The sequence below is a fragment of the Onthophagus taurus genome, chromosome 3 (genome assembly GCF_036711975.1).
Source record: "Onthophagus taurus isolate NC chromosome 3, IU_Otau_3.0, whole genome shotgun sequence".
Classification (NCBI taxonomy): Eukaryota; Metazoa; Arthropoda; class Insecta; order Coleoptera; family Scarabaeidae; genus Onthophagus; species Onthophagus taurus.
This window is the reverse complement of record NC_091968.1, coordinates 3946373-3966697: the sequence shown is the minus strand read 5'-3', so window position 1 is coordinate 3966697 and position 20325 is coordinate 3946373. Positions and strand designations below refer to the sequence as shown.

General features: G+C 35.9%; 1 protein-coding gene and 1 long non-coding RNA gene across 14 annotated transcripts in view; both read right to left on the bottom strand.

Moving 5' to 3' along the window:
• LOC111418340 (discs large 1) overlaps window positions 1–20325 on the bottom strand; it is a 439942-nt gene that overhangs the window by 40762 nt on the left and 378855 nt on the right. For all 12 annotated transcript variants that reach the window (XM_071194892.1, XM_071194889.1, XM_071194887.1 and 9 more), the window contains 5 exons: window positions 15863–15901; window positions 2304–2579; window positions 1728–1946; window positions 1161–1311; window positions 1001–1100 (listed from right to left, as the gene is read on the bottom strand). In XM_071194892.1, the coding sequence (XP_071050993.1) occupies window positions 1001–1100; window positions 1161–1311; window positions 1728–1946; window positions 2304–2579; window positions 15863–15901 (785 nt within the window). The remainder of the gene's footprint in view (window positions 1–1000; window positions 1101–1160; window positions 1312–1727; window positions 1947–2303; window positions 2580–15862; window positions 15902–20325) is intronic.
• LOC139429274 (uncharacterized) lies at window positions 5434–6731 on the bottom strand. 2 transcript variants are annotated; one of them, XR_011639954.1, is made up of 4 exons: window positions 6144–6731; window positions 5786–6090; window positions 5636–5727; window positions 5434–5578 (listed from the first exon to the last, which is right to left on the bottom strand). It is a non-coding gene; the product is annotated as an uncharacterized lncRNA (long non-coding RNA). The 2 variants fall into 2 exon arrangements; XR_011639953.1 differs by having other exon boundaries at window positions 5786–6728.

The following is a 20325-nucleotide window of genomic DNA, read 5'->3' as shown; positions in this document are numbered from 1 at the left end:
TCGCATATAGAACGGTTCGGTTTAGATTCCCACGACCTTTCAAAGATGTTGCTCTACATTTTACATCGTGCCGATGCTTAGTAAACGCATCCGTCCTGTTTTAATAAACATTAACCTATAAACATAACTAATATGAATAATTATTTGGAAAAAAGTTCGATGTACATAGTTAAAAAGGTCAGTATTTAAATAATAAGACTTGAAGACGATGACTTAGTAATCAGAAAAAAGTGGGAAAAGAAGGTTGCGTAACTTAAGATCCGAAGACCTTGACTCGAAATTTATGAGTGGTTGGGCAGTGAGTCAATGAGTTATGATTCAGCAAACGCACGCGGATAAAAAATAACAATAATAATAAAGATTCTGATAAGAAATTGTTCAAAAATGTAAACTGATATTTTTACACTAAATAAACATCAATATTTTATGATAACCCAGTTTATTTTTAGTTACTTACTTCATTAAAACGAACGTATTAATTTCAATCACTTCCGGTTGATAAAAGTAGTAACCCGCCCACAGTTATTAAACAAAAATAACATTTTCTCTAATCGTGTTATAACATGAAATTGTTAATTAATTTTAAATAAATCAAGAACCACACCGTTTAACTATAAAACAGCCTCGGGAGAGTTGTTATAAAATACTCTTCGCGACCAACGCGACAGTTTTGAAGTTCTTACGAAGACTGCCTCCGCGCGTTCGTTTAAATTGTTATTCCATGGGTGTCCGTGTCTTTCATTCAAGCCGAACCGTCATTCCATTCTTACTGCATTGTGTGCTAATACGCGCATCATACTAAAACGCGAAGCGACCACTTTAATCGTACCTCCAGATCGTTCCGAATAAAAAAACAACGACAATAAAATCAACCGAAGAACAACAGAATGTTAAAACCTTAAAATCCGTTACAAGCATTTTTCAAACCATCTCACATTTTAAATGATTTGATCTCTCGATTGAATACCCGTTGAAGAGGAAATTTCAGAAATGTACTTACCGCGTTATATCTTCTTGGCTGACTGCCCTCGGTGTTGAAGGTGCTAAAGCCAAAGAAGAGGAATGATGACTTTCTGGGTAAACGTGAGATCCTTTTGTTGCTGAAAATTTATATAAATGTTTTATTTAATCAACATAAAATTTTTCTTTTATTGATTTACATAATTGTGGTGAGTAAGAAGGTTCTGGGGTGACCGGCATCATAAAGGCACTGTCTGGTTTCGCGACGATCAGCACCACCCTATCTTGGGTTGTCTTTAACGTCGCCACCGCGTCTTCGTGAGTGACGTTTTCCAAATTTGTCTCTCCTCGCTGTAACAAAAAATAGAAACAAATTGATTAAAGCAAAAAAAAAAAAACTTGGAACAAGCTCGGTGTTTACACCACGGTAAAACCAAGTCGTAAATTGACGTAAATTTACGGCAGTTGCTTACAACGTTTTTATAAAGCTGAAGCGAACTTTTACAAAGTTTTACTCCAATAGGTTTTATGAATTTACACTATAAAAACGAAAAGAAATTATATTTTCATCGTTATTGTTATTTGACAAACACAAAAATGTATTACGAAAAATTAAAATTAAATTACTTTGTAAAGCTTTAAAAGTTTTAATTATGTTTTCATAAAGTAAAAAGTTGAAAGCTTGCATTACAAACTAAAAAAGTTTAATAAAACTTAACTTTTCCAATCCTTTAATAAAATAGTTTTACAATTTAAAATAAACTTACAGCACTATCCCTAACTCCGACCAATTTATCTCCAACAGCCAATCGTCCGTCCACTTGGGCAGCACCCCCTTCCATGACCTTAGTAACATAGATTCCATTGTCTCCGGGAATATGTTGGTTTCCGATCCCTCCGGCTATGCTAAATCCTAAACCCTTGTTTCCCTTCACCAGCTCAATTTCGAGAACGCGTAAATTTCTTGATTTCCTCCTACGAACCCACTACAAGAAGAAAAAGGATTGAATTAAAAATTTGAAATAATTATTAAGTTTTTTATTAAAAACCTTTCCAATAATCACCACCCCTTCAATAGCAAAATCATAACTTTGACTAAATTTAACAATTTTCTTTGAAATACCCGGAGAATAAAAGACGTACATCTTTTAAAGAGTCCCAAACACAACTAAACAATGGGTTTCAAGAAAACCGACTGCAACAATGTCGCAAAGCGCCGTGTTTGATTTACGTTAACCGCAGTATCTCGCGTGATGATATTATGAAAGATAACGGGAAACGTAAACGAAACGATGAGCGATTAAAACTTTGAATATTGATTGAATTAAAATTTAAAATCTCACCAATCGAACGGAGTTTCCGGCTTTTTTCAAGGCATCGACGGCGGCCGCATGGGGTACATTCACCACCGAGACTTCATTGACTTGGAGAATGGAGTCATTCACTTTAAGGCGACCGTCGGTGGAGGCAGCGCCGCCAGCTATAAGTTTTGTGATGTAAATCGCCGTGTCGTCGCCGATGTGAGGGTTGTCGGTTCCGCCGGCGATACTAAATCCCAAACCGGCGGTTCCACGTTCCAACATAATTTCTTCATCCTCCCAATCATCATCCCCATTCACCTAAAATAAAAAAGAAATCAAATTAATCAAGAAAATAGTAAAGTTAAGTAATGATTCTTAACATAAAGTAAATTAACTATTGGATTAATTTAACACGAATTGGTTAATAAATAAATATCATCAGTTGAAAATATGAGATGAAGCATCCGGTCCGTGAGAACATCTATCTTGCAGAACTTATTCAACAAGATGTGATAATGATTACTGGTGTGAAGTTATCCATAAATCCCAGCAATAAACTTAAAACATTAATAATTCCGTAACCAATACGATTTGGGTAACCAAATTTCACACACAGGTCACTCTTACCCTCAAGAACAGCTAACCACCCCCATTTGGTAAAAAAAAAATTTTTCAACCCTCACCCCCGAAAAAGGGATGTTTTCGCCCTGATGGGCACCTTCGAATTAAACGAAATTTTACCACATAATAGAACACACTTCTAAGTATTTTTATCAATTTTCAAAACACCGTAAGCCCTAACGGTTTTCGAGAAAAAAAATCAGTATTATAAACCGCGGATGGGACTTTAGGGGTGAATTTGACCCCGTTGAGCACCTTCAAAATTGATGAAATTTTAGGATGATTTAGAGGATGCCTTTAGCAATTGAAATCAACCATCCAAACACCGTAAGGTATAACGGTTTCCGAGAAAAAAAATGTGTTATTAGACACTATAGGTACACAGCCCGGCGCGGACTTTGGGGGTGAATTTGACCCAGTTGGGCACCTCCAAAATTGACGAAATTTTAGGATGATTTAGAGGATGCTTTTAGCGATTGAAATCAACCATCCAAACACCGTAAGGTATTACGGTTTCCGAGAAAAAAAAAGTGTTATTAGACACTATAGGTATACAGCGCGGCGCGGACTTTGGGGGTGAATTTGACCCCGTTGGGCACCTCCAAAATTGACGAAATTTTAGGATGATTTAGAGGATGGCTTTAGCAATTGATATCAACCATCCAAACACCGTAATGTATTACGGTTTCCGAGAAAAAAAATGTGTTATTAGACACTATAGGTATACAGCGCGGCGCGGACTTTGGGGGTGAATTTGACCCCGTTGGGCACCTCCAAAATTGACGAAATTTTAGGATGATTTAGAGGATGCCTTTAGCGATTGAAATCAACCATCCAAACACCGTAATGTATTACGGTTTCCGAGAAAAAAAAAGTGTTACTAGACACTATAGGTATACAGCGCGGCGCGGACTTTGGGGGTGAAATTGACCCCGTTGGGCACCTCCAAAATTGACGAAATTTTAGGATGATTTAGAGGATGCCTTTAGCGATTGAAATCAACCATCCAAACACCGTAATGTATTACGGTTTCCGAGAAAAAAAATGTGTTATTAGACACTATAGGTATACAGCGCGGCGCGGACTTTGGGGGTGAATTTGACCCCGTTGGGCACCTCCAAAATTGACGAAATTTTAGGATGATTTAGAGGATGGCTTTAGCAATTGATATCAACCATCCAAACACCGTAATGTATTACGGTTTCCGAGAAAAAAAATGTGTTACTAGACACTATAGGTACAGATCGCGGCGCGGACTTTGGGGGTGAATTTGACCCCGTTGGGCACCTCCAAAATTGACGAAATTTTAGGATGATTTAGAGGATGCCTTTAGCGATTGAAATCAACCATCCAAACACCGTAATGTATTACGGTTTCCGAGAAAAAAAATGTGTTATTAGACACTATAGGTATACAGCGCGGCGCGGACTTTGGGGGTGAATTTGACCCCGTTGGGCACCTCCAAAATTGACGAAATTTTAGGATGATTTAGAGGATGGCTTTAGCAATTGATATCAACCATCCAAACACCGTAATGTATTACGGTTTCCGAGAAAAAAAATGTGTTATTAGACACTATAGGTATACAGCGCGGCGCGGACTTTGGGGGTGAATTTGACCCCGTTGGGCACCTCCAAAATTGACGAAATTTTAGGATGATTTAGAGGATGCCTTTAGCGATTGAAATCAACCATCCAAACACCGTAATGTATTACGGTTTCCGAGAAAAAAAAAGTGTTACTAGACACTATAGGTATACAGCGCGGCGCGGACTTTGGGGGTGAAATTGACCCCGTTGGGCACCTCCAAAATTGACGAAATTTTAGGATGATTTAGAGGATGCCTTTAGCGATTGAAATCAACCATCCAAACACCGTAATGTATTACGGTTTCCGAGAAAAAAAATGTGTTATTAGACACTATAGGTATACAGCGCGGCGCGGACTTTGGGGGTGAATTTGACCCCGTTGGGCACCTCCAAAATTGACGAAATTTTAGGATGATTTAGAGGATGGCTTTAGCAATTGATATCAACCATCCAAACACCGTAATGTATTACGGTTTCCGAGAAAAAAAATGTGTTACTAGACACTATAGGTACAGATCGCGGCGCGGACTTTGGGGGTGAATTTGACCCCGTTGGGCACCTCCAAAATTGACGAAATTTTAGGATGATTTAGAGGATGCCTTTAGCGATTGAAATCAACCATCCAAACACCGTAATGTATTACGGTTTCCGAGAAAAAAAATGTGTTACTAGACACTATAGGTACAGATCGCGGCGCGGACTTTGGGGGTGAATTTGACCCCGTTGGGCACCTCCAAAATTGACGAAATTTTAGGATGATTTAGAGGATGCCTTTAGCGATTGAAATCAACCATCCAAACACCGTAATGTATTACGGTTTCCGAGAAAAAAAAATGTGTTATTAGACACTATAGGTACACAGCGCGGCGCGGACTTTGGGGGTGAATTTGACCCTGTTGGGCACCTCCAAAATTGATGAAATTTTAGGATGATTTGAAGGCGGACTTTTGATAGAAAAAAAACTTTTGATAGAGAAAGAAATTTATTATATTAATGGTCTGTTTTACTTATAATTAAATTGTGTAATGGATTGAGAATATGATTATAATTACTTGCTACCGCGTTCCAGACCGTTTCCAACCCTTGTTCATTTAAGTAAATGCCATCCCTGTGTAGAAATTTGTATTAAATACATAAGAAAAGAAACATTTTTACGTTTTGTTACCCTTCCATCATGGTTCTGTTAACAATTGCTTCAATGTCGGTACAATTGATTTGCTTTTCAGCACAAAACCGTCGAATGTAATGATTGATTTCCTATAAAGGCATGGAGAGTATTTATTTATAGCATGACAGAGAAGTTATAATATCTTACGTTCACAGACTCGAAGTTTTTGCAGGGAGGAATTGTGCAAATTTGTATTCCTTTAGGATTTAAGGAAAGAAGGAAGCGGAAGAGGTGAGAATATTGGGACTTCAGTTGGGATGGTGATGTTTTATGGAGTATATCTTTAGTTCTTATCATTATAACGATATGACGTTCAACAATATCTCCACAAAACCAAGGGTAACATGTTTTTGGAATACACTTTGCGCGCCGCAAAAGTTTTAGTATTGTTTGACCGCCTACTGCTAAGTCGAGGAAATATTTTCCGTTGCTTGACTGTTTTGGTTGTCGTCCTAAAATATATACCATTAGTAGGAATTAATTTCACATCTGTTAGAACAAATACTTTGTAGTTAGTTCTAGTACGTAGCATTCGGCAAAAATTACTATCGCCCAAAAACAGTAATTTCGTCGACATCTTCACTGGTCACTGGTTTTAACAAGAGATAACTAGAACAGCTGATCTCTGCAATAGCTGAGGAATCTTTATATATTATAAGTTTACTCCTCACCTTTCGGGCAAAATCTAAAAAATGTGTATGACGCTCTAAAACAACACCGAATAAGTCGGCAACTATTTTCCCGGAATGCACTTATAATGCAAAAAATATGGACATATTTTTTCCTTAATACCTGCGCCTTTTGTAACTGCACGTGGCGGAGTTCTTACCCTTTGCCAGTAACGACTAAAAGCCCATAAAACTACAAAATGCCTTTCTTAACAAAATTTATTTTTTCCATGAAATATTAAGAGTTTCGCAGTTTTCATAATCTATTAAAATCGCTAAAGGCACCTACTATCTGCTCTACATACGTGTACAATTTAATAACGAAATTGTTTCTCTGAAGCCGTGGTCGGTGTTTGGATGGTCGATTTAAATTGCTAAAGGCATCCTCTAAATCATCCTAAAATTTCATCAATTTTGGAGGTGCCCAACGGGGTCAAATTCACCCCCAAAGTCCGCGCCGCGCTGTATACCTATAGTGTCTAATAACACATTTTTTTTCTCGGAAACCGTAATACATTACGGTGTTTGGATGGTTGATTTCAATCGCTAAAGGCATCCTCTAAATCATCCTAAAATTTCGTCAATTTTGGAGGTGCCAAACGGGGTCAATTTCACCCCCAAAGTCCGCGCCGCGCTGTATACCTATAGTGTCTAGTAACACTTTTTTTTTCTCGGAAACCGTAATACATTACGGTGTTTGGATGGTTGATTTCAATCGCTAAAGGCATCCTCTAAATCATCCTAAAATTTCGTCAATTTTGGAGGTGCCAAACGGGGTCAAATTCACCCCCAAAGTCCACGCCGCGCTGTATACCTATAGTGTCTAATAACACATTTTTTTTGTCGGAAACCGTAATACATTACGGTGTTTGGATGGTTGATTTCAATCGCTAAAGGCATCCTCTAAATCATCCTAAAATTTCGTCAATTTTGGAGGTGCCCAACGTGGTCAAATTCACCCCCAAAGTCCCCGCCGCGCTGTATACCTATAGTGTCTAATAACACATTTTTTTTCTCGGAAACCGTAATACATTACGGTATTTGGATGGTTGATTTCAATCGCTAAAGGCATCCTCTAAATCATCCTAAAATTTCATCAATTTTGGAGGTGCCCAACGGGGTCAAATTCACCCCCAAAGTCCGCGCCGCGCTCTGTACCTATAGTGTCTAATAACACATTTTTTTTCTCGGAAACCGTAATACATTACGGTGTTTGGATGGTTGATATCAATTGCTAAAGGCATCCTCTAAATCATCCTAAAATCTCGTCAATTTTGGAGGTGCCCAACGGGGTCAAATTCACCCCCAAAGTCCGCGCCGCGCTGTATACCTATAGTGTCTAATAACGCATTTTTTTTCTCGGAAACCGTAATACATTACGGTGTTTGGATGGTTGATTTCAATCGCTAAAGGCATCCTCTAAATCATCCTAAAATTTCGTCAATTTTGGAGGTGCCCAACGGGGTCAAATTCACCCCCAAAGTCCGCGCCGCGCTGTGTACCTATAGTGTCTAATATAACACATTTTTTTTCTCGGAAACCGTAATACCTTACGGTGTTTGGATGGTTGATTTCAATCGCTAAAGGCATCCTCTAAATCATCCTAAAATTTCATCAATTTTGGAGGTGCCCAACGGGGTCAAAATCACCCCCAAAGTCCGCGCCGCGCTGTATACCTATAGTGTCTAGTAACACTTTTTTTTTCTCGGAAACCGTAATACATTACGGTGTTTGGATGGTTGATTTCAATCGCTAAAGGCATCCTCTAAATCATCCTAAAATTTCGTCAATTTTGGAGGTGCCCAACGGGGTCAAATTCACCCCCAAAGTCCGCGCCGCGCTGTATACCTATAGTGTCTAATAACACATTTTTTTTCTCGGAAACCGTAATACATTACGGTGTTTGGATGGTTGATATCAATTGCTAAAGCCATCCTCTAAATCATCCTAAAATTTCGTCAATTTTGGAGGTGCCCAACGGGGTCAAATTCACCCCCAAAGTCCGCGCCGCGCTGTATACCTATAGTGTCTAATAACACTTTTTTTTTTCTCGGAAACCGTAATACATTACGGTGTTTGGATGGTTGATTTCAATCGCTAAAAGCATCCTCTAAATCATCCTAAAATTTCGTCAATTTTGGAGGTGCCCAACTGGGTCAAATTCACCCCCAAAGTCCGCGCCGGGCTGTGTACCTATAGTGTCTAATAACACATTTTTTTTCTCGGAAACCGTTATACCTTACGGTGTTTGGATGGTTGATTTCAATTGCTAAAGGCATCCTCTAAATCATCCTAAAATTTCATCAATTTTGAAGGTGCTCAACGGGGTCAAATTCACCCCTAAAGTCCCATCCGCGGTTTATAATACTGATTTTTTTTCTCGAAAACCGTTAGGGCTTACGGTGTTTTGAAAATTGATAAAAATACTTAGAAGTGTGTTCTATTATGTGGTAAAATTTCGTTTAATTCGAAGGTGCCCATCAGGGCGAAAACATCCCTTTTTCGGGGGTGAGGGTTGAAAAATTTTTTTTTTACCAAATGGGGGTGGTTAGCTGTTCTTGAGGGTAAGAGTGACCTGTGTGTGAAATTTGGTTACCCAAATCGTATTGGTTACGGAATTATTAATGTTTTAAGTTTATTGCTGGGATTTATGGATAACTTCACACCAGTTAATGATTTAGTACGGATGAGTTATGTTCATAGAGAAGCAAGTCGATTGGAATAATTTAATATTTTGAACCGAAAGCTATTATTATTTATGAAAGTTGATTTATAAATTTCCCGTAATCACTACATACACCAGATTCGTTTTTTTTCTTTCCTCTTTGTAGATTTTCGCTTTAAATCAGATGAACGCGCAATAAATATCAAGAGTTGAGTGGTGCTACACCCTCAGAGATAAAGCGTTAAGTTGCTACAAGTCCAAAAAGTTACAAAAACAAGCGCCTTTGTCTTGGTGCAAGTTTCTTTACACAATTAGTAAGGAAAGATAGTCAAATTAAAGTCCTCAACAAGAAGTGTTGAGATGCTCAACTCCAATTCCTCCAGTAAGTGGAAGACGTTAGCTCAGTTAGAGTATAGCTTTCATAACTTTAGACGTGTCTGATACCTTCAGACAAGATTTACTCCAAATCACGAGATACAAATGTCTTAAGCAATATGTATTGACATAATACAACTGGAACCCACCATATTCTCGTCTTTGCAAATGTTCTCTTTAAACCGGATGAACACGCAATAAATATCAAAAGTTAAGTGGTGCTACACCCTCAGAGATAAAGCGTCAAGTTGCTATAAGTCCAAAAAGTTACAAAAACAAACGACTTTGTCTTGGTGCAAGTTTCTTTACATAATTAGTAAAGAAAGATAGTCAAATTAAAGTCCCCCGCAATAAGTGTTGAGATGTCCAACTCCAATTCCTCCAGTAAGTGGAAGACGTTAGCTCAACTAAAGTATAGCTTTCATAACTTTAGACGTGTCCAACGCCTTCAGACAAGACTTACTCCAAATCAGGAGATACAAATGTCTTAAGCAATATGTATTGACATAATACAACTGGAACCCACCATATTATCGTCTTTTTTTCGTCTTTGCAAATGTTCTCTTTAAATCAGATGAACAAGCAAAAAATATCAAGAGTTGAGTGGTGCTACACCCGCAGAGATAAGGCGTTAAGTTGCTACAAGTCCAAAAAATTTCAAAAAACAAACGATTTTGTTGTGGTGCAAGTTTCTTTACACAATTAGTAAAGAAAGATAGTCAAATTAAAGTCCCCAAACAATAAGTGTTGAAATGTTCAACTCCAATTCCTCCAGTAAGTGGAAGACGTTAGCTCAGCTAGAGTTAGCTTTCATAACTTTAGACGTGTCTAACACCTTACAGATAAGACTTGCTATAAAATCAGGAGATACGATTGTCTAAAATAATATGTATTGACATAATACAACTGGAAACTAAACATACTGGAATCAACCACCAGATTCTTGTTTCTCCTTTCATTTTTGCAAATTTTCTCTTTAAATTAGATGAACAAGCAATAAATATCAAGCGTTGAGTGGTGCTACACCGGCAGAGATAAAGCGTCAAGTTGCTACAAGTTCAAAAAGTTACAAAAACCAGCGACTTTGTCTTGGTGCAAGTTTCTTCACATAATTAGTAAAGAAAGATAGTCAAATTAAAGTTCTCCACAAAAATTGTTGAGATGTCCAACTCCAATTCCTCCAGTAAGTGGAAGACGTTTGCTCAGGTAACGTATAGCTCTCCTAGATTTAAACCTGTCTAACGCCTTGCAGACAAGACTTACTCCAAATCAGGAGATACAGTTGCTTTAAGCAATATGTATTGACATAATACAACTGGAACCAACATACCAGAACCAACCACCAGATTCTTGTTTTTTCTTTCGTCTTTGCAAATTTTATCTTTAAATCAGATGAACAAGAAACAAATACCAAGCGTTGAGTGGTGCTACACCAGCAGAGATAAGGCGTCAAGTTGCTACAAGTCCAAAAAATTACAAAAACAAGCGACTTTGTCTTGGTGTAAGTTTCTTCACATAATTAGTAAAAAGAGATAGTCAAATTAAAGTCCCCCACAATAAGTGTTGAGATGACCAAACCCAATTCCTCCAGTAAATGGAAGACATTAGCTCAACTTGAGTATAGCTTTCAAAAATTTAGACATGTCTAACGTCTTATAGACAAGACTTACTCCAAATGAGGAGATACAATTGTCTTAAGCAATATGTATTGACATAATACAACTACAATAAAAGAAAATTTTGTATTATAATAATTCACTTTATTGACCAACAAAGATCAATTATAGAACAATATTACAAGAGAACAAAAGAAATAGCACATGCTATAAAACAAATATAACTCACATAAATACTCCTACACTATTATTATTAGTTAGTTTACACATCCTCTACACCGGGGAGTTGGCTAAAATATTGGATTTGCAATTCCTCAGATAAAACTCGCTGGTACTACGAATCTCCTATGTAAATCTCCTTTGAATCCTTTCCAGTATAAGTCTATGACACACATATAGTGGTGACCAAATTACAGAGCCATATTTCATTTAGGACAATACAAAGGTCAAAAATCAGCAGAAGATACAATATCTTCAATGTGCGGAACAAAAGACAATTTCCGATCAAAAGTAACTCCCAGATCCTTGATTCTAAATAGTTTCTCAAGAAGAACATCTATATAATAAGAAGATGGACGAGGAGACAGCTAATCGTTAGCTGATAACGGCTACACCATTCCACAAAGACGCCCAAGTCCGACTGAAGACTGACAACATCACGGTCCGAAAAATTACGTCAAAACAGCTAGTATAGAATTTGTCTAGAAGGTTATTCAAGAAGACAACAAATAGTAGGGGGCCTAGATTAGAGCCCTGAGGAACACCAGACCTAGCCGTAAACTCTATAGACACATAACTGTTGTAGTACACATAATTTATACGACCCAACAGGTAAGAGGTAAATAGTTTCATAAACTTAGGAGATAGGCCAAAAGCACTAAGTTTATACAAGAGGATGTCATGATGAATCAGAACGAATGTCTTAGAAAAATCAATGTATACCACATCCACCTGACCGCCCCTATCCAAAGATTTACAAATCACATCAGTAACCACCGCGAGAATGGTAATCGTTGAATGACGCTTGATAAACCCATGTTGATATGGTGACACAAATGACTGAACCTGGGGATAAATCATCATGTAAATAATCTGTTCAAATACTTTAGCGAAATAGGACAATAACGATATCGATCAATAATCAGTAATGTTGGTACGTTCGAAATGTTTGAATATAGAAATAATGCGTGAGTGCTTCCAAAATTTAGGAAACGAGCAAGTGCTTAAGGATAGGTTAATTATTATATAAAGCGGAACTGCAAAAACTGCACAGCAATCACGAATGAAAAATGCAAGAAGATCATCATAACCAGCAATAAATTTATTAGGTAATCTTTTTAGGAAATGAAAAACCTGCTCTTCAGTTACACATCATTTTGTCAGGAAGTCGAGAGGTCGTAGTTTTCTGTCTTATATAACTCCAAAAGTTACGGGGATCAGAACTAAGCGATTGTTCAGCACTAATAGTAAAGGAAGCATACGCATCAGAGATTTTCTGTTTAGTTAAACACCTGTCTTTTATATTCCACTATTGCTTCTCCTACGCTTCTTCCTATAATACTCTTTCAATTTTAATAGCTGCTTAATTTCTGGTGAGTACCAAAATAGGGTATGAGAATCTACGACACAATCTCTTAGGAACAAAGAAATCCAAAGTCTCATGCAACTTTGTATGCAAAGCATCATCCGCATTAACCTGCACATTTAGAAAAGCTAGAAAAGTTGGCTCTTCGAAAATTATAGCGACCACCCAAATCATCATGGACAAGATTAAACCGATGATCAGTATTTGTCAGAACCAAATCCAATAGACGATTGTCACAGTTTAATATATGATTGAGTTGACGAAGGTCCAGAAAGTCACAGAAATTACGAAATAACTCCGTTTTTCCACATTTGATTGATATGCCAGGTGCCTTAATACATTCAGGCAAATTAAAATCACCAAGGGTAGGTCAATTCAAAGCTTTATGTTCCAAGGCGTCCAAGAAACATAGCAAATCAGGTTGCGGATTATCAGGAGGTATGTACAACACCACGATATACAGGGTGTGTCAAATGTCTGGAATATAGCCAATCACTTCGCCATTTGTAGTTTTAAAGAAAAATGTTTTATACACAATTTTCTTTATTAAGCGTGACGCATTTTTTGGCGATATTTACTTGTTTATATTGTTTTTGTTTCGTTGCTATGGCAACCAACATTGTTATTTTAAATAGGATGCATGTTCTTTTTGCATACTTTGATGGAGGATAAACATATCAAATATGGTTGTATAACAAAAAAATTGAGAAAAAATGTGTTTTCTGAAAATATTAAGTCAGCAATTAATAGCCTTAAATGTCAAAAAAATGACAGATTCAATAAATATGAAAAATTAATGACGTATAAGTACGGTGATACACATTTAATGTAGTTTCGTCATTGGTAGCTGTCTTCGGCCGTCCATTTTTTGGAAGGTTTTTAACACTTCGGTGTTAAAGAATTTTTTTTTAATATTTTGGATACTGTGGATTGTGTGATTTGTGTATCCGGGTAAATATTATTGAACAGTATACAAACTTCACTTTGAGTGCGTTTTCTATCACCATTATTAATATTTGGATCCTTTGTCGTTCGCTTAATTGTGCCATATTTGTTTAAACTGTCAATTATTTGACATTTAAAGCTGTCAACGGCATTATACAGATGGCCCAAAACTCACCTATTTTTAGAAAACGCGTTTTTTCTCGATTTTTTTCTTATACAACCATATGATTTGATGTGTTCATCGCGTAGAGGGATATGTCCTCTATCAAAATATGCAAAAAAACATTTGCATCCCATTTAAAATACCGATATTAGTTGCCATAGCAAAGAAACAAAAAACAATGTAAACAAGCAAATATCGCCAAAAAATGCACCACAATTAATAAAGAATTTTTTATTTGAAACATATTTCTTTAAAATCACAAATGGCGAAGTTATTGGCTATATTCCAGACATTTGACATATCTGTATAAGGTCACTGACCATAAAGAGCACTACCAAATCAACAATCGACAAATGGTACAAAAGACTGAATATCTGTAGAATCAAACAGTTCAACATCATAATGACTAGCTACAGCAAGCAGAACTTCTCCACCTCTGTTATGTCCAACCAAATCAAACTTACCATCAGCTAGTACGAGGTTGCACTTATGCACTAATAATGTATTAGATCCAAGATCTAAATTAGTTTCCGATAGAGCAATTAAATCATAGATACAATTAGAACAATTAACATCAAATTCACTCGTTTTTGTACGAAGACCATTAACATTTTGATAATATACATTAACAGATTGATACATTTTGTTGGGCAAAATCAGTTTTCCGAAGCCTTGACTTGAATGCCATGGATGTACTTTAGTGCCAAACCCTTTTAATTCAGTCTTCGCTTTCCTATAAATATCAAGCTGGAAAGGAGTACGATCATTAATAGGTATAATGAAGTTTAAGTGTTTCCAAAAAGTTTTGGTTTATAATGTAATAATAAGGTAAACTCGAGGAAAGCTATTCGGTTTCAGCTTTGACAGACACACCGTTACAAGTACAACAACTTTCCCTGCATATAAAAAAAAAGAAACTTTTTTCATTAACCCCTTTTTTGATCCATCAATTATATTATTAAATTACTCATTACTTGGTGTTATCAAAAAAATGCTGATCTGTGCGTTTTCATTTGCAGTTGTATTAGAATTTTTTGGTGTTGATAACTCATTATGCAAACACAATCAAACTATCAACGATACGAACTACCGAATTCGTAAAAATGCTTTTTGAAATTATAACTGCCTGTGAATATAATACAAACTTGTGCATATACAAACAACTCGTACCCAATTCACTGGTTAGGTATATTACACAGCGAGTAAATTCGCCAGCGAGTATCGAGTAAACAGATCAATGTAATTGACGCTCAACTTCAATGCCAAATAAATCAATGTAACCACCAACAATTTAGTTATCATCAAGTTTAAATTCACCAATCAATATGTTACGTTATTACTAAATACATTAATTATTATCGTTATCTGCTTGAAGAAAATATAAATTATTGGTTAGACTTTAAACACGTGTTTAAACAAAATTTCAAATCAGTGCCAAATTGAAATCGGCACGAGCCGACCAATTAATAACCTAACGCCGTGTAATTTAAATCTATTTTTACAAAAGCAAATTGATTATTATTAAGCCAACCGTAGATAAAAATAACGCCTCGAAAATACAGATATACACACGCAGACACGGAGAGATGGATCATCGCTAAAACTGTATCGCAGGCTTTTCCAGACACAATCCGCCGTTTTTAATGGATTTTGTCGCTTTAAATATAACGAGATCGTAATGCTTAAACACCCAAATCAAATAAAATCGCGTAAAATTAAATATCAAAATAGCTTTTTAAATTATTTTTTTTATTTACCAACCCTAAGTGATGAAGAACTATAATGAAAACCAAATTTTTTGTCACTTTCTGCACTTGTTTTATTACGCGAGAATCCCATTTTTTTCTCAGACATGCAAAAACGTGTTGGAGAACCCGAACGAAATGTTTTTCGTGGTGGCGGTGGGGACGCGAGCGTCGCGACGCCGTTCTCTACACACTGAACGTTACTGTTTAGAAGCGTCGCGACGCGCCCCGGGCGTCACGTAATCGACCATTGTAAATTCGCCGAGCTGGCAAACGATCTCAACTAAACTACCTCTCTATTTCACTACATATAAAAAAATCAACCTTGAAAAAATTAAAACAAATTAATTTTTTTTTAATATTTTAAAATCGATATCAATTTGAACGAAAGAGGTACTTAAAACTACTTTAAGGAAAAGGATACGAAAAAAAGAGTTTAAAAAGGAAGTTGAAAATACTTACGGGTTTGATGTCGCTTGAGCTTAAAAGCGGGGAGTGGGCCTGAAACAAAAACAAGACACAATTTCAGTCTTAGAGTTCTTTTCAGAGTTCTTACTACGATTCCTTTTCATTTAGATAAAGCCGCGACGTCGGCGGCGGGGCCAGACGAAAGATTTATCGGGAAAGGTCCCATAATGGAAACGGATTCCAAATTCCGCTGCCGATATCTTGATTTATTATTATTATTTTCAGGAGGTTTTAAAAACTTTCCAACGATTTCAGGAATTTCAGAGGCCAACTTTCCCAATAACCCGCGTTCCGAGAGATAAATGCCGAGATAACGGGATAGTTACTATACTAAATTACGTTACAACAAAAACGACGGGAGGTTGTTGCGGGCGTTCGATAACTGCGACGCACGGGGGCACCCCCTATTTTATAAGCGGAATTAATTGCGCGTCGAAACTTGAAACTTGTCAATCGGGAACAGCTCGATTTCCAATTATACGCGGACATAGTATTTCCCGAACACTAAATTTACTACCACCCGTCAGTCAACAATTGGAAATGATTGAAGGTTCATTATATTACGGCCAACGTTTCGGTTAATATACTAATTGGAAAATAAGGTTTTTAATGCAAATCGCCCAACAATTTTAATGCACACACATTCGCACAGCAATCCACGTCGTAGCGTTCAATCTACGTGGCTTTATATTTATACCAAGCACGTTAAAATCTAAGAGTACTGCTACATTCCGGAAACAGGTGTACAGCGCGAAGGCCCGTTTGTGACGTCATCGATGAATAACAATTAAAACTAGAACTAACACTAGACCTAGAACTAGAATAGTTTCGGGTTTAGCCGTCTTGAGAGACGAGCGGCTAAATCCGAATGTTTCTAGTTCTCGGTCTAGTGTTAGTTCTGGTGACAGTGTTAATGCAAAACTAGAACTAACACTAAACCTAGAACTAGAATCATTCGGGTTTAGCCGTCTTAAAAGACGTGTGGCTAAATCCGAATGTTTCTAGATCTAGGTCTAGTGTGAGTTCTAGTTTTGTACTAGCACTATACTTGAACTAACACAAGACCTAGAACTAGAATCATTCAGGTTTAGCCGTCTTGAAAGACGAGCGGCTAAATCCGAATGTTTCTAGTTTTGCACTAGCACTGTTACTAAAACTAACACTAGACCTAGAAATAGAATCATTCGGGGTTCGTCGTCTTGAGAGACGTACGACTAAACCCGTAACTTCTAGTGTTAGTTCTAGTTTTAGTTCAACAAAAATATACAACAATCTAGCGCCGAATAACAATAATTATAACTATAAGTTCGTTTTTTTTCTATAATACTTGTCAATATAAATTTTTTAGGGTTTCTGTTGGTATTATCTAGGGACCCTTATAAAATTTATGTTGTTTTCCTGATTTTTAGTAATATTTTCAGTAACTAAATAGTTGAGGTTAAAACGGTTAAAATACTAATAAATTTAATTAAAAAAAAATTAATTGAATGAAATAGAACAAAACAAATGGTAAATAAACACCCCAAAACATTTTTTATTCATCGTCTTCATCACTGAATTCATCTTTATTACCTTCTGATTCAGACTCTTCGAGGTTTATGATAAATGGAGGAAGATCCTTAAAGGAAGTATTACCCATATGAGTATGCCAGTCTTTTTCTATTAAGTTCTCAACGTGAGTTATGCAATTGTTCCATATTTCTGCTGTGCAATTTGACAAAGCAGTATGCCACACGTTAATCACACGATTTTTCTCGTGGAAGGACATCGTTGAATCGTTGATATGCTTATTGTAATAAGTCTTGCAATAGGCCCAAACTAGTTCTATTGCATTATGTTGACAATGATACGGAGCAAGTCTCAACACTTCAATATTATGCTGCAGAAGAAGATCATCGACGACATACCTTTTTTTATTCCCAAAGTTGAGCGTTTGTTTCGCGTTCATTAACATTTACATTATGTTCAAATAAAAATTGTATTAAAACACTTTTCTTTGATGATCGTGTGGGTGTTTTTTCTTTGAGGACTGAATGATAGGGCGCATTATCCATTATCACAACATTTTTGCCAGATAAATTTTGTACTGCTGGAATTAGATTTTTATTGACCCAATTATAAAAGATTTGGAAATTCATCGTCTTGTGATAATCTTTATCAGTATTCTTACTATTAAAAAAGTAATAAGCAATTTTCTAAAAAGCCACCTCTGTAACCTGCATGTAGTACAGTAAACCTGTCTCCTTCACTTTTTATTTTTATGTTAACCGAACGTTTATCATAGTCTTTTACCCACCTACGTAATTCAGAACCATTCTTATATATCCAAGTTTCGTCCAAAAATACAAAATTTATATCTTCCCCCGAATATTTTAACTGTAGATAGCGCATCAAAAATATTACTTTAGCTGTAATCACATGATTTCTTTCCATTAAAATTTTTCGACTATTAATTTTTTTAAATTTGAAACCCATGTCTCGAATTACTGTATATAATAAACTTCGTGAACCAGTGAATTCGAGTTCTCTTTTTGCAAAATATAACAGTTCATTTAAGTTAAAATGTTTCCCTCTAATCAAATTTTGAAAAATTTCAGCTGCAAGCTGTTCTCTTAAATAATAATTGTTAAACCATATCTCTTTTGTTTTTCTTCCTGTTTGTGCATTTTGCAAATTTTCTCTATTACGGTATATATTGTAAATAACAGTTTTAGTAACCTGATAAATAATTTTGAATTAAGGAAAACGAATTTGTTGAAATACTAAAATACATTAAATATTTTACAAAGACGAATGACTGTAAGTTCCAATTTGCACCTTAGTACTGCTCGTTTTAGTTCGACTCCCAATAAATTGCGTTTTTTTCTTGCGTTCATTTATGACATATTTATTTCAAAACATGATAAAACAAAACTCCCTGTTAATTTTGCCAACTTTACAACAATTTGACAGGTATTATAGAAAAAAAACGAACTATAGAACTACCGTCCTTGATTTATACATAGTATACAGGGTAATTCAAATTCGACCCCCACCATTGGGATCTCAGAAACCATAAGAGATACAGGAATGGTTAAATGGAGGCAAAGTTGCGTATCTTAGAGCTGGTCATTTTTCAACAAAGTTTTTGGACCTAGCCGTTTTAGTTTTTATAATATGACCGAAAAAGAAAACAATGACTTTTTCGTTTTTTACGTTATATCTTCTTTATTTTTCGTTTTTTCGTGAATCTGAAAAAACATTCTTAAAGCAACTTTTTATGAAAAATGTCATGACACAACTAGAAATTTTCTCTGACGTTTCGTTTTCGTGAAACTGTCATCAGGTTTATTTTTTCTTATGAACGCCATATTTGATTTTCACACCAAAAATCCTATTTTTTGAATAGGATGAATGAATTCTGATTTCAATGATATATCACGCAATGTATTTCATTTAGAAAAACATTGAATTATTAAAAAAAGAATAAACCTGATAATAGTTTCACGAAAAGCAAATGTCAGAGAAAATTTCTATCTGTGTCACAACATTTTTCATAAAAAGTTGCCTTAAGAATGTTTTTTCAGATTCATGAAAAAACGAAAAATAAAGGAGTTATAACGAAAAAGTCATTTTTTGGTTTTTGGGCCATATTTTAAAAACTAAAACGGCTAGATCCAAAACCTTAGTTGAAAAATGATGACCTCTAAGATAAGCAACTTTGCCCCCATTTAACCATTTCTGTATCTCTTATGGTTTCTGAGATCCCAATGGTGGGGGTCGAATTTTAATTACCCTGTAGACAACTCTGGGAATACCCCGAGTTTATTTTTTATCAACAAGGAATAGACCAACTTGGTAAATAATCAGAGTTGGATTCTATCCAACAAATTCTATATAGTGCTCATATATTCTATGAGCACTAACATTTATATTTAAATATACTGACTTAAGAATATTTTGGCCGTTATATCCGAAGTTCGTTATATTGAGATTTTACTATATTAATCCCAACGACATCCCAATCCATTAATATTTAATAAATTCCAAAAAGATTTAATTAATCCAAATAAATATTCCAAATTCATTTTATAATCTTTTAAAATATAGCATAAAATACAATCATAAACCTTAATGACTATAAAAAAAACGAATATAATAATATACCTTGGGGATAAACAGAACTAAATCAAACTATAAAAGAAAAAAAACCCATCGCAAAAAATTTCGCAACGGGTACAGAAAACGATACGATAGAGTGGACCATATTGGACTTACCAAAGTTATAAATCGAGTCATAAACTTTTGGGGTCCCAATATCGTTTATAAGCGTCATCAATTCAACCCAACCAAAGACTGTATCAAGCAGAAAAAGAAAAGAATAAAAAAATGCTTAAAAAGATTATTGTGAGAGGCAAAAAATCGCAAGAAGTTTTAAGGAACATCAACGCGTACGTTACAGATTTTGGAGATGGTAA